The sequence below is a fragment of the Sinocyclocheilus anshuiensis genome, unplaced genomic scaffold (genome assembly GCF_001515605.1).
Source record: "Sinocyclocheilus anshuiensis isolate Anshui unplaced genomic scaffold, SAMN03320099.WGS_v1.1 scaffold886, whole genome shotgun sequence".
NCBI classification, from domain to species: domain Eukaryota; kingdom Metazoa; phylum Chordata; class Actinopteri; order Cypriniformes; family Cyprinidae; genus Sinocyclocheilus; species Sinocyclocheilus anshuiensis.
Window position 1 is genome coordinate 1,007,253 of NW_015536542.1, and position 16,072 is coordinate 1,023,324.

Below are 16,072 nucleotides of genomic sequence, written 5' to 3' on the forward strand. Positions count from 1 at the left end.
AGATGAGGTGACCCGCCTCAAATCACCCTGCTCTGTGTCACAATGCATTCTGCACTCTGCACCAGCCACATCACCATAGGCAGCGCAGAATAATTAAGAGGATTCATATATGGATCATCGAAAGTGATAACAAGTGGGCTCGCGTGATCTTTAATGTGCCCTAGAAACTTATCCTCCCTGTATCTCTAATGGCTCATTACATTGTCCTCTTTTCCTCTCTCCTCCCTTGTCTTTCTCTCTCCCTTCCCTTCCTCAGTGTCTCAGATGAATTTTGTGCCCATCGAGAGCTGCATGCCAAAAGCATTTTGAAAAGCAAATTTTCAATTTTTTGTCCCCCATCCTCAACATTACAGCTGTTAAGAGGTTTGTCCCACCTACTCTTTCCCTCTCTCCTGCTGTCTCCTTCTTTCCCGCCCTGTCTCCTCACTCTGTCCTTGGTAAATCTGGAGGATCTAATCACACCCTCCATCCATAGTCTTGGATAATGGTCGTTGTGATTGATGTGATGAGTTTTAATAGGACATGTCCATGCTTTAAGATTCATAATAAACGGACCTTTACCAATTCTACATGTATTCATTTGGATTAATCCATAGGTTAAATGTCTAAGTTAAGCAGTGAAACAAACAGACTGAATTATGTTCTTTCATTTAGTGTTTTTTTTTCTTTATTTTTTCCTCCCTAAAGCATACTTTTGTTCTGGTTTTCATTACAGCTAATGTGACTAATCTGTGCTTTTCAAAGTTTAAGTACATCTCTGATCCTAAAATATTTGCCTTATGATGAACTCTTTCATCCACTGGCACCAAACACCCTTTTATTTAGGCAGCTTTGCTCAACAGTCAGAATGTGATTTCATGCTCCATGTTTTTCTAATTGGAGATTATGCTCCATTATGACCCTACTCAACTCCCTGTTCTGTGATTTTACAGTGACAATGATTGTTCACATTATCCCTTCTGCACTAGAATGTGCATGAGCTTTGATCTGGTGAGAAAAGAGCTCCCGTCTGAGGGTGGTCCACTGCGAGACTGCGCTGTGATCTGACTCACCGCTCCACCTCGTTTGGGGCTCACAAGGTTAATTGATTACTGTGGGGCTGGTGATGGGATGAGAGTGGGGTCAGCATCTGTATTGACTGGACAGACTAATTAACAAGCACTAAATCGCTCCTGGTCACCGCTTTGAGAACGTTTGGTAGGTCGTCGTCAATTATCCCCCTGCCAGCCTCCGTCAGGGGGAACTGGCAACCTTTGCTCTCACTGTATTTTGTAGCTGTGCTGTGCAGAAACTGTGTTTTTGCAAAACGCACGTGGATGACTCTAACTGCTCTGTAACGATTGCTCTTAGCAGACAGCCAATGGGTTACAAACTAATTGAATCTAAAAAACATTTCATATGGTAGAAATGGTTACACATTGTGTGATGGGTATAATGATTGTCCGAAAAAAAATCAATCTTCTGATGTTGACAATGAGCACATTTACGGACAACAAAACTCTTAACTATCAGAAATTGGCTCATTATGAAAACCTTTCTTTAAGAGATCACATGCAAATAAATAAATTAAGTTTTTCATGGAAGACCATTCAAAAGTATTCTGACAAAATACCCTTTTTTGCTATATCGCCACAATTTTCCCAGTTTTGTTTTGGAGGACATGCCATTGGAATGAAGGGGAATGCTAACAGATTTCAGGTTTTTTCATTTTAGTAAAGACTTCATTGTTAGAAATCTGATGTAAATAGACATATACATTGAATAACCTAACAGTTTGTATATGCAAAGCAACATGTGAATAGCAAGCATAAATATCTAGGTGTCGATCTGGTTTTCCATGTTAAAAGAGCACCACTTAAGACATTTAGATTTCTTTAAACATTATCAGAGTAATCAGTGTACGCCTTGCAATGTAGGCTACTGTAGAATTAGAATCAAATACAGTAAAACAAAAAAAGTGAATGAGCCTTTGATATTTTTTTTATTTTTATTTTTAAACATTCAGTTGTTCAGATCTCACAAGACCTTAGACATGGATCCTTTTCTGGCTTCTCCTTCTATGTAGTATTTATTTTGTATTTTGTTTTACTTCAGTGCATCATTTTACTGTTCTAAAGCACAACAGATAAAAGCAGAACTTTGTTGAAGTTGAGTTTTTTTCTGCAAATTCCATTACTTGTTGCAGCTTTGTATTTTCAGACCTACCATTCAAAGACCCCACACATGCCTCAGAGAATGAGTCACTGGATGATTCTGGATGAACTCAGATGAAATATCTGTTCATTACAGTAGGAATGAAGGCATTGTGGGACCGTAAGAATCCATAAATAAGTTAATCTTTATCTAAAAAGCATTCTTCATCTCCACTAAAATATATAAATATATAAAAATCTACTATTCCAAAGTTAGAAAGGTATTACTCACTTTCTGAAATAAAAATTATTGGTTCAACCTAATAGGGCTGTTTTCAAGTTCAGATCAACTCTGCTTCAACTGTGTGTGTGTAAACAATCAGTCAAGCATCAGTGGTGGTGGTTTCAATGTGCAATGCATACTGTGAAATATTTAGATTGTGAGCTAGTTTTCATAAAAACATTTAATGTTGTGCATTTCACATTATTATATCCTTACAGAAGCAGTTTACAGGCCTCCTTTAGGGTCACCGAAGTGACTTCAGCTTGCTGCTGAGCAGCAGATAACGTGTTTCTATAGTAACTTTTGTGAGAGTAACCTTGTGATTTTGCCTCCTATTCACAATTTCATCAATTCCTATACAAAAGGCATCCAATCAATAATCAGCTTTGCACTTATACTCTGAATTCTGACCTGAACCCTCTACATCCTGTAATTTCATTTAGTGATACATGTAGCTGTCGGTCTATATTCAGTATCAAAAGAGCGTTTTGAGTGTAGTTACAGTGGAAGAGAATGGGTCTGCAGGGGATTATGGGTAATGCCACGAGTGAATGCATGAAAGCTCTCCAGATCACGTTTTCTTTGATGGCCTTTTAGATATCTGATGTTTCTCACAATGCACAGCAGACACCTGACTGGCACCACCTCATAGTAGTCGGAGCACTAATTTCCCCTTCCTGTCAAACTCTATCCCCTAACTGATATTCACCATCACCTTTCTCATTTTTCTGTGCAGAGTGCAGATGCCAAGCTGCAGTAAAGGATGATTGACAGAAGGCAAAGCTGAGACGGCTGTCAGTCAACATCCAGCTAGAGAGTCGATTCATCAGAGTGTCAGAAGCCTTGCTCTCTCTCCAGCCCGACCGATCACTTTGTCTTCTCTGCTTCCACTTCTCTTATCTCTGCTGGCACCCTGAACCTGCCCCTTCCCAGCAGACACAATAAAGACCAGAGGTGGAGACAGAAGCATCGGTCTTGACGACCTTACAGTGACCAAAGGGAAGCTGGTATGCTGCTGCACCTCTTCTGTCCCACGTTCAACAAAAGGATTATTTTGTGAACCAGACCCAGATCTTCCTCACCATTCCCTCTTTCTCTATCTCTCCTTCTCTCATGCATCTTTGAGAGGAAGGGCGCAGACGGATACTTTACATCACAGTGAATAGTCTGTTGGAGGGGCGGCCCGAATAAAGGAAGCAGCCATGCGTTTCCCACTGCTCTTGACACTGCAGGCATCATGGCTGACAGTTTGTCAGGCCACGCAGCACTATCCCACAACCTGGGGACACTACGACTTGTGCAAGTCAGAAGGCTACACGGACGAAGGCCCAATCTGGTATTACATGGCCTGTCAGCCGGAAGCCGCGGACATGACCAAGTACCTAAAAGTGTTTCTTGACCCACCCAACATCACCTGTGGAGACCCACCAGAGACCTACTGCACCCTGGTGAGTGAATGAATCATATGATTGCACCTACAGTGTATTTACTACTTGTTGTGGCTTCATCTCATTTTATATCATTTATTAATGTGCTTGACATTTGATATGCAAATATATTCATGGTGCCACATACAGACTATCACATACAGTTAAACAGTTTTGAAGTTGTGGGATTGATCTGCATATTCTACAACCAGTAGGAACAGAGATGCTCACAAATACCTGACAAAGTAGATTTCATTCATTTAGGCCATTATAACTGCTAATAAAGACTCAAGAGTAGTGCAGATGAAACCTCAGTTAAAGTCACATTTGTGTTAGTGTAAATGGTGTCCACTTCCTGTGCCGGGTCATCGACTGTTTCAATTTATATGGTTAATTATCTTGTTTCATCTTTGGTGGAAGCCTTCATTAGGCCTTTGTGGAGAAAATGCTGTCTGTCGTTAGCATTGAAAATGAGAACTAGAAAAGAGTTAGAGATAGAAGAAGAGAGAGAGAGATTGATGAACGAGGCACTTAAAAAGTCTGTCTCTTTTTGAGGAGGTGAGCTGCATGTCTTTTATGGGCAAGTCTTAAGTGTTTAATTAGAAAAATGTCATTTGTACATTTACACACGGTTCTTTGAAACTCACACCTGGCCTGCACTATTAGAAATGAGTTAATGGTAATCAGTGTGCTAGTGTGTGTGTTTGTGTGTGTGTTTTCGAAGACTCAATGCCTAACATCTGAAGTTTAACTACAGGTTCAGAGAGTGAGTGAGAGGCTGTTTACAGTATTTAAGAGGTGAAAATAACGAGTGGAGTGGGACAGTCCAATGAGAGTCCGCTGAGTGACAGAGGACCTAATATCTGGCGTGCAGGGAGTAAAAAGTGAATTATTCAGTATGTTTTGTCGCTAATGTGTTTTATTCATAGGATACATTATTCAGAGCCATATCTGGGAGGCACTTTTGAAAATGCTGACTCTCTCTGATAGATTCTCAAGGTTAGAGCAAGGGCTGTTATCCATTTTGGAGGGTCAATGTCACAATATAGCTCTGCTCTCTGGTTTCCCAAGGGCCCATAGTAAAATAAATTGACACATAATTTTACCCCAGCACACCAGTCAGTTAGTATTGCAATAACAGATGTCTCACAAACAGCATGCACTGTGGTCATGCCTGCCTTCATTCCTGGCCCCAGTATTACTTATACTTATAAAATGTCTGTGGCTGTTATAATAGAAATATAGTTCCTAGTTGCAACAAACCTGATTTAACAGTTGAGTAGACTCATAGGCCAAGTATAAAATATTTATTGTAAAACATTTCTGATATTGCTAGTTGATCAGGCCCCCTTGTTGTTAAGCAACATAAATTGCAATTGTCCAGCCTTGAAATCCACTCGGTTTTCTGCCAGTGCATCGAGTCCGATCAATTTCTGTGCTGTTAGCCATAAATTGGCAGCAGACATTACATAGATATACTGATTATGCCAATAACAGTTTTTATGATGTCTGTAATCATTCTTTTATTTCCGGCTATTGCCATTAGTGTTCTTTATACAAGAGCTCAATCCTCCGTAATTGATTTCTACTCAGGCTGGCCATGGGCTTCTCTCTCCCTCCCTCTCTGAGGCTGCTGGGCTGTTTCCTCTGATTAGACCTGTAACAGCCATCGCAGGCAGACAGCGAACCCGCTCCAGGCTGGAGAAAACCAAGCACTGGAGAGACCAATGCTTTACCCTGCAATCTGAAGCGCAGGAAGCTGGACAGATCCATTTGTGAAAAGCTTTTATACTGCCATGGGTGATGACCTTCTCTATGGCAAAAACTTGACCCTCGTGCCCTACACAACATAATAATGCCTGCTCAGACACTCTTTAAGTGGAATCTGTGCTTTAGACAGTGCTGTTTGTCTCTGAATGTTTGTGTACTTTTGTTGTCCGAAATTGTGGAATTAATGCCAAAGACTTTTAGACTTGGATAACATGTCATTGCAAGTCAGTTGAGGACATATACTTTATCACAATTTGTGCACACTCACTAGTGGGGTGGTAGTCGGCCCCGCTTCTCTATTTACACCAAAACATCTCAAACTTGCTCACAATCTGTATGTCTTATTCTCTGTCTCAACATCTAAACTTTTAAAGGAAATGTCTCTAACATTTTATAATTAATGCTCACCACCTCAAGCTTTTGGCCCTTTGAGCGTATCCAAAAAGTTGCCCTTGTATTTAACCTCTTGAAATTCTCTCATGTTAGACCTCTGCTCAGGTCTTTACACTGTCTGCCAGCAATTGCTAGAATAAATTTAAGACCTGCCTAAAATGCTGCTTTGGTCTGTGCCACCACTATCTTTAGACTTTAATCAAACGGCTCCAACCTGGTCACTGCTATCAGCCATTTCTGTCACCTTGCTTCCCAATTTCTCCATGTTCACACTTTTTTTTCCACACTTGCCTCTCGATATTGGATGTGAACTCTCTAACTATCAGTACAGCCAGTTTCAGTAAAAAAAAAAAAAAAAGAAGACCTCATGCACCACGATAAAGGACCATTAAAACAAATTTGGCAATGGTTTTCATATTTACAGTTAGATGTAATTCAAAAAGCTTGTTCATCAGTCATGTGGCTTGACACAATTCAGCGAGATGCTCCTCACTAATGCAACAGCCTCAGAAGACCTCTCCTTTCATCATGTGATATTATACATCCTAGAAAGAAGATCTGAATGGCATAGCTGTTTTTAATAAGGATAATGAAACAATTACACAGTTAAAGAAAGAAAACTAGATTGTGGTTAAAAAATCATAATGGCTTTCAGCTGAAGATTGTCCCATTGCAGCATTACTCAAGCTTTCATTATTCTATAAAGTGACTCCGCTTTATTTATGTTTTGATACATAATTCTGACCTTTTCCTGCATATTTCTGAGTGATATTGCAGAGCTCAGGGAGTGATGGAAGACATTTTGGTTCATCAGCCTTCTCTTAGAGCAGTGCCATTCCTCAAGTGGCTTAGCATTGACATTTCAGTGAGATTTGAGTGTGCTGTCAGCTACAATATGCCTCCTCTCATATTTAAATGTGTGTCTCAATGAAAGCCGAGGGGAAAAGGCTCCTGCCAATACAGTGTAGTCTCAGACAAATGGTGACATTCAACTTTAATCAAATAGTTTATTCATGCCGAATTCATGCTGAGAGATTGCACAAAACCAGTCACAAAGCAGCTTTTCAAAAGTGCTGACTTTCATGAATGGACTGAGGCAAATATTTGCATTTTAACACTATTGAAAAATTAATTACTTTTCAATAGAGCTGTTAAACATCTGAGTAGTTGTGCCACATGATTGATATATTTATTTGTTTTCTTTTTAGCCCAGTTGTAGAGCTGATAGAAATCAAAGGCTGCTGTAATGGCTGACTAAAGTGGCTGCTTGGTATCAGAGCCTAACACTCAAAAAGTGAACAAATCAGATAGAATTATCAATCTTAATCAGGCGTTAGAACAACCCTCTAGAATAAAAATGTAAAGCCTGGTTCAGACACAATTTTTTTGTCAGTTACGTCAATCATTGTGTCAGATTATGCGATTTTGTCTCCTAAAATCTTGTCGTGTCGTGAACAAGAACCATGTCAGACTACACATTGCTGCCCGACCATTCACCGCTTGCCGTCTTTAACGGCATGCGTGCTGTCCTCGATACGGTGGGAATAGACAGAACGTGCCATGAGTGTAAACAAACAATGGCTAGCAAACAGCATTTTTGCCCTGTTTTGCCGTTTTATCATCAGAAAACAGAACACTCTGTCGCGGTAGTCCCTCAAGGAAACATCATAAATGCAGGAGTATTATTGCCGTAGCTCCACGAACATTTCCTCCATTGTAAAATTCCACCTAGCAGGACCGATACCATTGTCTCTCTTTTGTTTCGGCATGTTTGAAAGCATGTACAAAGGCGCTTCTCTGCTCCTATTGGCCATGTCACAGATGTGAGGGAACTAGTTGTGGACGATGGAAAAAAATATTAAACATGCTAGTCTTTCTGTGGTGAAGTCGTGAAGCATCGCAGACGTGGCATCGGTTGTCATGACACACTACACGAGATGAAACGATTGAATCTTGCCTCCCAACGCCCATTGTCGTTTACGAATCCCCACGACACCCTACATCAAGCAGATTATGCCAAAATCGGGCTAAAATCGTGTAGTCTGAACCGGGCATAAGACATAGAGCATGTATGACATCGAAGAATGCTTTGACGGTTCAGCTCTTTGAAAGTCTAGCAGAAGCATATTTAATTTACATTTACATTCTTCATCATGTTCTTGATTTTAGACTTTTGTATCACTACTTATGTATAGCACTAGTGGTCGACCGATACGGGTTTTTTGACAGCCGATGCCGATATCTTGGAAAGCAGGGTGGCCGATGGCCAATATAAAGCCAATATAATTTTATTCAGTATTTTGCGAAGTTGTGTTCATTGGGAATCATATATTTTTTTTGTATACAAATAAAGCCAAGGTAACACTCATTTTACATATAGCACGCAATGAAAATGACATAAATATATGACGGTGGGCAAATGCATAAAGTGTAGCATAATTTGAAATCACGAGTTTAAAGTTTGTCGATCGCGCGTCTCCAGTGAAGCTGAACTCTCCTCCTGTCAGCATTCAATTCATATGGACAGACCATCACGCAGAGCACACGAGATCATGCAGGATACAAATGCACACTTCACAAGATCTAGATTTGACTAAGTCTGCAACGTTTGTGAAATTAAATGTTCATTAATCATTCAAAGATTTGTTTAAATGATATAAATGCGTATTTGCTGAATGCTGACGGCAAACGAGAAAGTATTATAATGTTTGCCTTTCTATTACTAATAATATTAAAGCAATCGTCATAATACTTTTTTGTATACCTTTTAATTCCTTTGTTTAACAGTTCTGTCTGATTATTAGATAGACTTCTATCCATATTAGACAGAACTGAACGATGACAGCGAACAAGAGGGAGAATGTGAGCACTGTGCGTTCATGCGCTGCCGTTCTCAGCGGCGTCAAAATAAAAGTCCCGCCTCTAACACATCGGCCAAACAGAAAAACTTATCGGCCGATGCCGATATTTGAAAAATGCCAAATATCGGCCGATATTTGCCATTTTTCAAATTTGTCAACCACTATATAGCACTGCACGAGTTGAATAATAGCTGTCTACGTCTGTACACTGTCAGCTGTTTGGTGGCTTGGCATTATGAATTAAAACAGCTGGGTTCAAATAGTACTGAAGGGTCTCCCTTGATGTGGGGCATCGAGCAAGGCACTTAACCTCTGCTTGCTCCAGGGGGCCTGCAGAATGACTTTGTTCTGACCCATCCCTTTGCCTGTCGCAGAAAAGAGAAGGGCCATAAAAATTCTCTGGTTTTATGTTAGAAAATGGATCACCGGGAAACCCACTATCAAGGCTGAAGTGTGGAAATTGTACATTTGGTCTTCAAACAGCTGTTGCAACAAAAATATACTTTCAGAAGGGCATAGTAAATTGTATTATGCTTTATTAGCTGCTCTGCATTGTGTCACCGGCTGTGCTGTTGAATAAGGTTTGACAACTGTCTTTGCATTCATGTTGACACTGATCTATAAATAGAATGCTTATCATTTTAATGCTGTGACCTAACTCAGGTAAGCATTGTCTTATCCATTTTATCTACAGTGACACCCGCTGACAACTTGTCATGTTATAGCGCCCCCTATGTAGCTTTGCACACCCCAATGAATAGCCACCAAATGAATATTTGCTATATACGTTTAGTCACTCAGACGAAAATGCCATGACAGGATGGGTAGCAGATTGGACCATGACAATACACACACAGATCTGTTAGTCGTTTACCCTCTTTGAATTTATTCACCCTTGTGATATCGTTCCTGCAGTAACAGGAAGTAGTATTTCCTGCTGTAGAAGCTTCTTGTTCTTGTTCTATCTAACTCTAACAGGACATGGATTAAGTATACTGGCTGCTACAAAAAGATAAGAATGTATTTCCCCAATGCTGCTATCCCATAATGCACGCTGACAACGTGTCATCAGTTTTTTGTACCTGCCGAAAAATAAGTAGAATGGAGAGGACAACAGAACCAGCCATTGGAAATTTCCCATTATATTATACAATAAAGTCCCATACGTCACACATAAATACATGCATATAGTGTACCATCTTATCTTTCTCTTGTAAAGGTTGGAGGAAGTACAGGTGGCCTAAGCTAAAATGATATTAATATAAACATTTATCCTGACATTTACCATCACAGAATGGCATAAAAAAAGATAACTAGTGAATGCGACTCAATTTATAATCTTAAATTAACGCAAACATTTCTGAGTCACCATCAAAGTGTACATTAGAATATTGGAAAATCATTTTGTCTGGTCTGTAAGTTGCTCTGTGAATATGTCCCACTGGAACACTTGGCCTGTAGATAATGAGAGCACCGTCATTTGGCTTCTAGTTTTTATTTCTATGACAGGGAATTTTCTTAAATGTATTCCATTTGACTAAGGGCTTCTTTTCTCTCTCCCTCTCTAATGCAAGACTAAACTAAATCCCTCTCCTGGTAGTGGGGCTTTTGTTAGTTTCCAGAGTTCTTCACGCATGGAAAATTCTCAGCTCAAACCTTCTCTGAGGACGGCTTCTAAGAATAGGCAGAATTCTGTAGTAGCCTATCTAAAACGGGGCCCTGGGATCCATTTACTTTTAATTGCTGTCTCTGCCTTTAGGCTACAGATCTTCCCTCTCTCCGTCTTTCTTTCTTTCTTTCTTTCTTTCTCACACCCATTCCATCGTCCTGTGTTTGTTGTTGTATTTGTCTCACTCTCTGTGTTACTAGCACCATTATGCTTGTGTTGGCTGTGCAGACATGGTGACTATCACAATCTGTTTGGCATTTGAAAGCGTAAAAGGCTGCAAAATGGAAATGATTCAATAAGCGCCAGATAATAAACTACTATCTACTCACACATTAAACATAGACTCATGGATCACACACTCACTAACTGCTAAGATATCTATAATAATTTACCCACTTGAATGAAACATCCTGTGTGCAGTACGAGGACACAGATTGCTTTTGGCACTGCTGAATTAGATCCATGAAGGCCGGTATCATTTACAGGACCAGATCCACTGTTCCAGCCACAATAAATGCCTGTTGTGCATGTGCAAAGGGACAGAGAGATTAACAAGTATGTGCGGTTTCTAGATGTCAAAGCCAAGCCATTTACTAATTGGAGACAGACAGAAAGAGTAAAGGAAGAACCTTATTGATAAATAAATTGATCTCCTTAAATGGGCAATGGACCACAAACAGCGACATTTCTTGACCAAGGTGAAAGGGATTGATTGAAAAAGAAGACAAAAAAAAAGAAACTTCACAAACACACAATTCAAGCCATCTCTCTCGTTTTCTCTCTTTTTCAGAATGGTCAGTGGAGGATGGATTAATAGGGCTATTCATTTTCAAGGAGAGGAAAGAAAACGAAAAAGCTGTCTTTTCAAGGATAGCAGGCGATGAGAAAAGGGCTGAGGAGGCTCTTTGCAGGCCTCGAGGGCTGGATCTCTCTTTCTGAGACCCGTGTGAAGACAGAAAGAAAGAGAGAGACTCTGGCTGTCTTCACTGGCCCCCAGACAGAGCACCTCAACTGACTGCCAGTTCAAAAATGCAATGATCTGTTACGTCTGTCCCAGGCAGTGCCGAGAAGATTCAAAATCAATAACAATGCAATCAGAACTGAGAATCAAATGCTAAATATTTCCCTAGACATTTGCTGCAGAATGACATTTGCTTTTTTGATGAATTGCTAATGTGCTTCTGAGCTTATTGCTAGTAGCCTACGGTCGACAATCAGGTGTAACACTACATCTGCAGAAGTGCACAAAATTGCATACAAATATTTTTGACACTTGCTTTATTTTATTCACTTAATGGATGTGTTCTAGAAGTAAAAAAACTTCCAGAAGAGCGCTTCTGACTCTAAATTCTGATTGGATTCGAAGTTATTATGTTGGCATATTAACTATATTTCTTAGAAAAAAATTGTTTATTCTGGTATTCATATAAATATAGATACATATGAATATAATACAATATTATATATATATATATATATATATATATATTTTCTCTCGAGTTTTTCTCTGAGGCCCAAGAGCTTTCATTTAATTAGTGAGACCCTGATTAAAAAACAGGAGCAAAATTACAGTTTCTTGGGAGGGTGAGGAGAGGAAGAGAAATGGATGTGACACTGAGCAGTTACAGAAGTGCTATCTGTAGTGAGATTGTTAGCTCTTTATTGCTGCTCTCCAATCTGTAAATTGAGTCTGTTGGTGGATGGACTGCAGTGTCTGCAAGTCTGTGTCCCGTAGGTAGCAGCCAGCACATGTCTGGCATTTAAACCTCTCCCTTTCCACTCCCCTCTGTTTAGACTGACATTTTTTTCTCTCAAACTCCTCCCCTCTGCCCTACCTATTCTTCTTTTTTTTTTCTGGAAAAAAGACCACAATCCATACTCTAGGAGCATGTCATTTTTGTTCAGCCCTGAAAATCTATTTGAATTGTTTTATATGGTTTAATGTATGAAAAAAAGTCAATTTCGTTTTATTTATGGGCATTTTCCACCTTCTCTCTGTGAATTATCTGTGGTTGTGACATCCTGACCATTCCAATTTCCAAATTACCCATTTCTTTCGCTTGCTAAATAGTCTGGATGTTAGTGATGCGCGGATGGCGGTTATATCTGCGGGCGCTGCGGATAATCCGCGGATCGGGTGGGTCGGGTAATAAAAAAATGCATTCTGATTATTTGCGGGTGGGTCGCGGGTGGATAAAATAAATCATTGTTACTCATCTAACCCACACGCTATATTGAATAAAGGTTTTACAGTAATTTCCCTCATTTTAAAGTCGAAAGCTGTGGAGTAATGTGATGTATGCGCAATCCCGCAACGAAATTCAGTATCTGATTAAACATAATTCTATTATACAGAGAATTGTGAAATAGATTTTCGTGACTTTTCAAAAACTTTTTGAGTTTATTTATTTTTACAAAACTTTCTAGGCCTGGAAATTGCTGTTCAATTACTTTTCCAGGTTTTTCATGACCGTACGAACCCTAATGTGATGATCGGGTGCGGGTCGGGTGCGGTTATCTAAATCAGACAAAAACACAGGTGCGGGCGGTTGGCGGGTGGATAATTTATTTGAAGCTGCGGATTCGGGTGACGTTTTAGCTCATCCGCGCATCACTACTGGATGTACTGGGGAGGAACTGATTATACCCCTCCTCTCCTTCACCTCCTTTCTTGTCTTAACAACTAACTACATAACTTGTCTAAAGCAGCATTACCTTTAATTATATGCTTTTTTTTTCATTTTAATTATCTCACAGAAGAAACTGAGGGCATTATTCATCGTTTTTATTGGCTATCCACATATATTCTTCAGGGAGATGTATCTTTGTCCATAGCTAGGGAAGACGATGTAAAGTGTAACTTCAGCGGGTCGTCGTTTTCAAAAGCCTTGGCTTAAAATGTATTACGCATCCTCACGCTGCACATTAGAGAATATAAATGAAGTGATTTAGTGACACTCATTGAGCCTAAGATGTTGCTGTGGGAGAAACGGCTCATCTCGGGGTGTGTTAAGGGGCTCTTTAATGGTGTTTAATGTGTTCGTTCTCTCCCTCCTCACCAAACTTCATAGCTCAAAACGACAGCCGCCATACTACGGGTTATTTTCTCTGATGTATGCTGGAATTTGTAGAAATCTCATTAGGGTCTTTTCTCATAGCTCCTATTGTTTCAAGTTGCTCTTTCACAGTGAAGCAGCCTTAGAGAGAGAAGATCAAAACATGCATGAGGAAAAACTTGTGAGAATGTAAATCCGTATTGAGGACCGTCCAATCCAATCCAATCGGAATCATCTTCCCTTATCCAGAAAAACAATTACAAATGGTAGATTTTTTATTCAGGTTCAGGTTTTTTATCCCAAATCAGATGCATGCAAGTGATGATTCTGGCTCTTTTGTTTTTATTTAAAGGTGCCATAGAATGGAAAACTGTATTTACCTTGGCATAGTTGAATAATAACAGTTCTGTACATGGAAATGACATATCGTGAGCCTCAAACACCATTGTTTCCTCCTTCTTATGTAAATCTCCTGCATGCAAAAGACCACTGAAAAATAGGCGAATCAGAACATAACACCGACTGTGACGTTACAGTCGGGATCACTAATAGTTACGCCCCCAACATTTGCATATACCCGCCCATGTTCTATGCCAGCCGTCAGCCGAACCTGCACAGCCGAATCATCAGAAGTTCAGCAGGTATTGTGAAGAAACAAGCGAGGATAATAGCGAAAATGGCAGATCATGGAAATAAATGTTATGTTCCAGGCTGTGCAGTGGATGTGATGTGCAGGGATGGGTTGGTGTTTGTATTCAGAAAGGCACGGAAAACAAATAACGCGCATTCTAATAAAATAACGCGAGCCACTAAAGAGACATGGTTAGCTGCTTGCTAGCGGTAGCCTATTACATTATAGTACATAAGATTTCACTTACCACATAAACAAGAGAAGAGTAAGGAGAGATGACCAAGGATGATGGCAAATGATTTACAGATCCTGAGCACCACTGACAAGCATCTGATCTTGTAAAATGTGTGGTAAGTACTGCCGCGTTAGTTTACACAGAGCACATGCGATCGCAAATCTCGAAAGTGAACGTAAAAAGTGATCATGGATTCGCATATCCCCGCATATTAATAGCGGCTCCCTGATGCCCGCATTTTATATACAGTATAATTATCCAACGATATAACTGCGAGAGAAAGTATTGAAATATATATTTTCCCTGTGTTTCCTTCCTGCTGTGTGAGCTACTGAAATGAGCTGCACAGCCAATCAGAGCAGAGCTCAACATTGAGCCGCACTGTGAAACAGCCAATCAGAGCAGAGCTCAACATTATTATTCATGACCCTTCCAAATAAGGTAAAAACAGACCATTTAATTCTAGGGACAAATCCTAGGGTTGTAAATGGACATGTAAAACCGTTTCTGGAGATTTTTTGCCCTTACCTAAGCCACATACATTCTATGTAGATATCAGAGAATAATTTAAAATATTGTATCAATGCATTCTATGGCACCTTTAATAACTCATATGGTCAGTGAATGTGACCTCAGAGAATATTAACAGTAAAGACGGCAGCTGGAAAACCACAGGTCAGCATTTACAGTATCTGACACAATATGTCTGGACCCTGCGGCATTCTCTGCTCATTAGGCAGTTTGGTGGTGACACCAGGGTCCTTTGTGTCAACAGTTGTAAAATCCCTCTGTTCATCATGCCAATAATTTTGTATTCATTTTCGATTTAGCTTAGAAACGCCTCAGCAATTTGTTTTATTCCCTTTTGAGCTAATTACACCCTGCTAATAATCCTAATTACTCCTCCTAATGTATTTCCCCTCAAACATTTCCTCTAGAGTGAGCCATGAGTGCAGGGCCCATTATGGTTGCCTAAAGATGTCGATGTAGTTTACACTTAACTAGAGGTCGACCGATATGTGTTTTTCAGGGCCGATGCCGATACCGATACTGATTATTACAGATCAAGTAGACCGATAACCAATATTTTGAACCGATATATATGTCTGGTGTAAAAATGAAAATTAATGTCAAAATTAAGAATAACAAGGGCTCTGACAAAAACTGCCTTCCCTGGTGTTGGTTGTGTAGTACTCCCACACTGCACTTCTTACTCTTGTCTTCCTCTGTGCATCGATCTACAGTAAGGGTAATATAAAGAGAGAGTTAAAAGTGGGGCCACTGTATGCTTCATGATTAAGCCTATGAATACTGTACTACAGCTAAACAGCTTGGGGAAATGTAAGTATTTGACTTCAATGATAGCCTTTACAGGCACACTTAGTTTAATAGCCTATTGAAATGTTTCAATTTTTGTCATCCTAATCTTGTGCCTATGTGACACTAGACATTTCAGTTAGTTTTAATTTACAGTGCAGTGCAAATGAAGGCATAAATCTGTTTAATTTATCTTTTAATCAAATGAGAGTTAAACTCTTTTATTTTTTGGCAAACAAAGGGTTTACTATTAAAATTAAAACATGGAAGAAATAGCGTATTGTGTGATTATTCTTTT

The 16,072-nt window shown here is 39.7% G+C and overlaps 1 protein-coding gene across 4 annotated transcripts in view; it reads left to right on the forward strand.

Annotated features, from left to right (window-relative positions):
- Window positions 1-16,072, forward strand: part of LOC107697881 (netrin-G1-like) — a 102,569-nt gene that overhangs the window by 4,369 nt on the left and 82,128 nt on the right. For all 4 annotated transcript variants that reach the window (XM_016498737.1, XM_016498745.1, XM_016498754.1 and 1 more), the window contains exon 2: window positions 3,152-3,863. In XM_016498737.1, coding sequence (XP_016354223.1) covers window positions 3,618-3,863 — 246 coding nt within the window. In that variant the 5' untranslated portion in view covers window positions 3,152-3,617. The remainder of the gene's footprint in view (window positions 1-3,151; window positions 3,864-16,072) is intronic.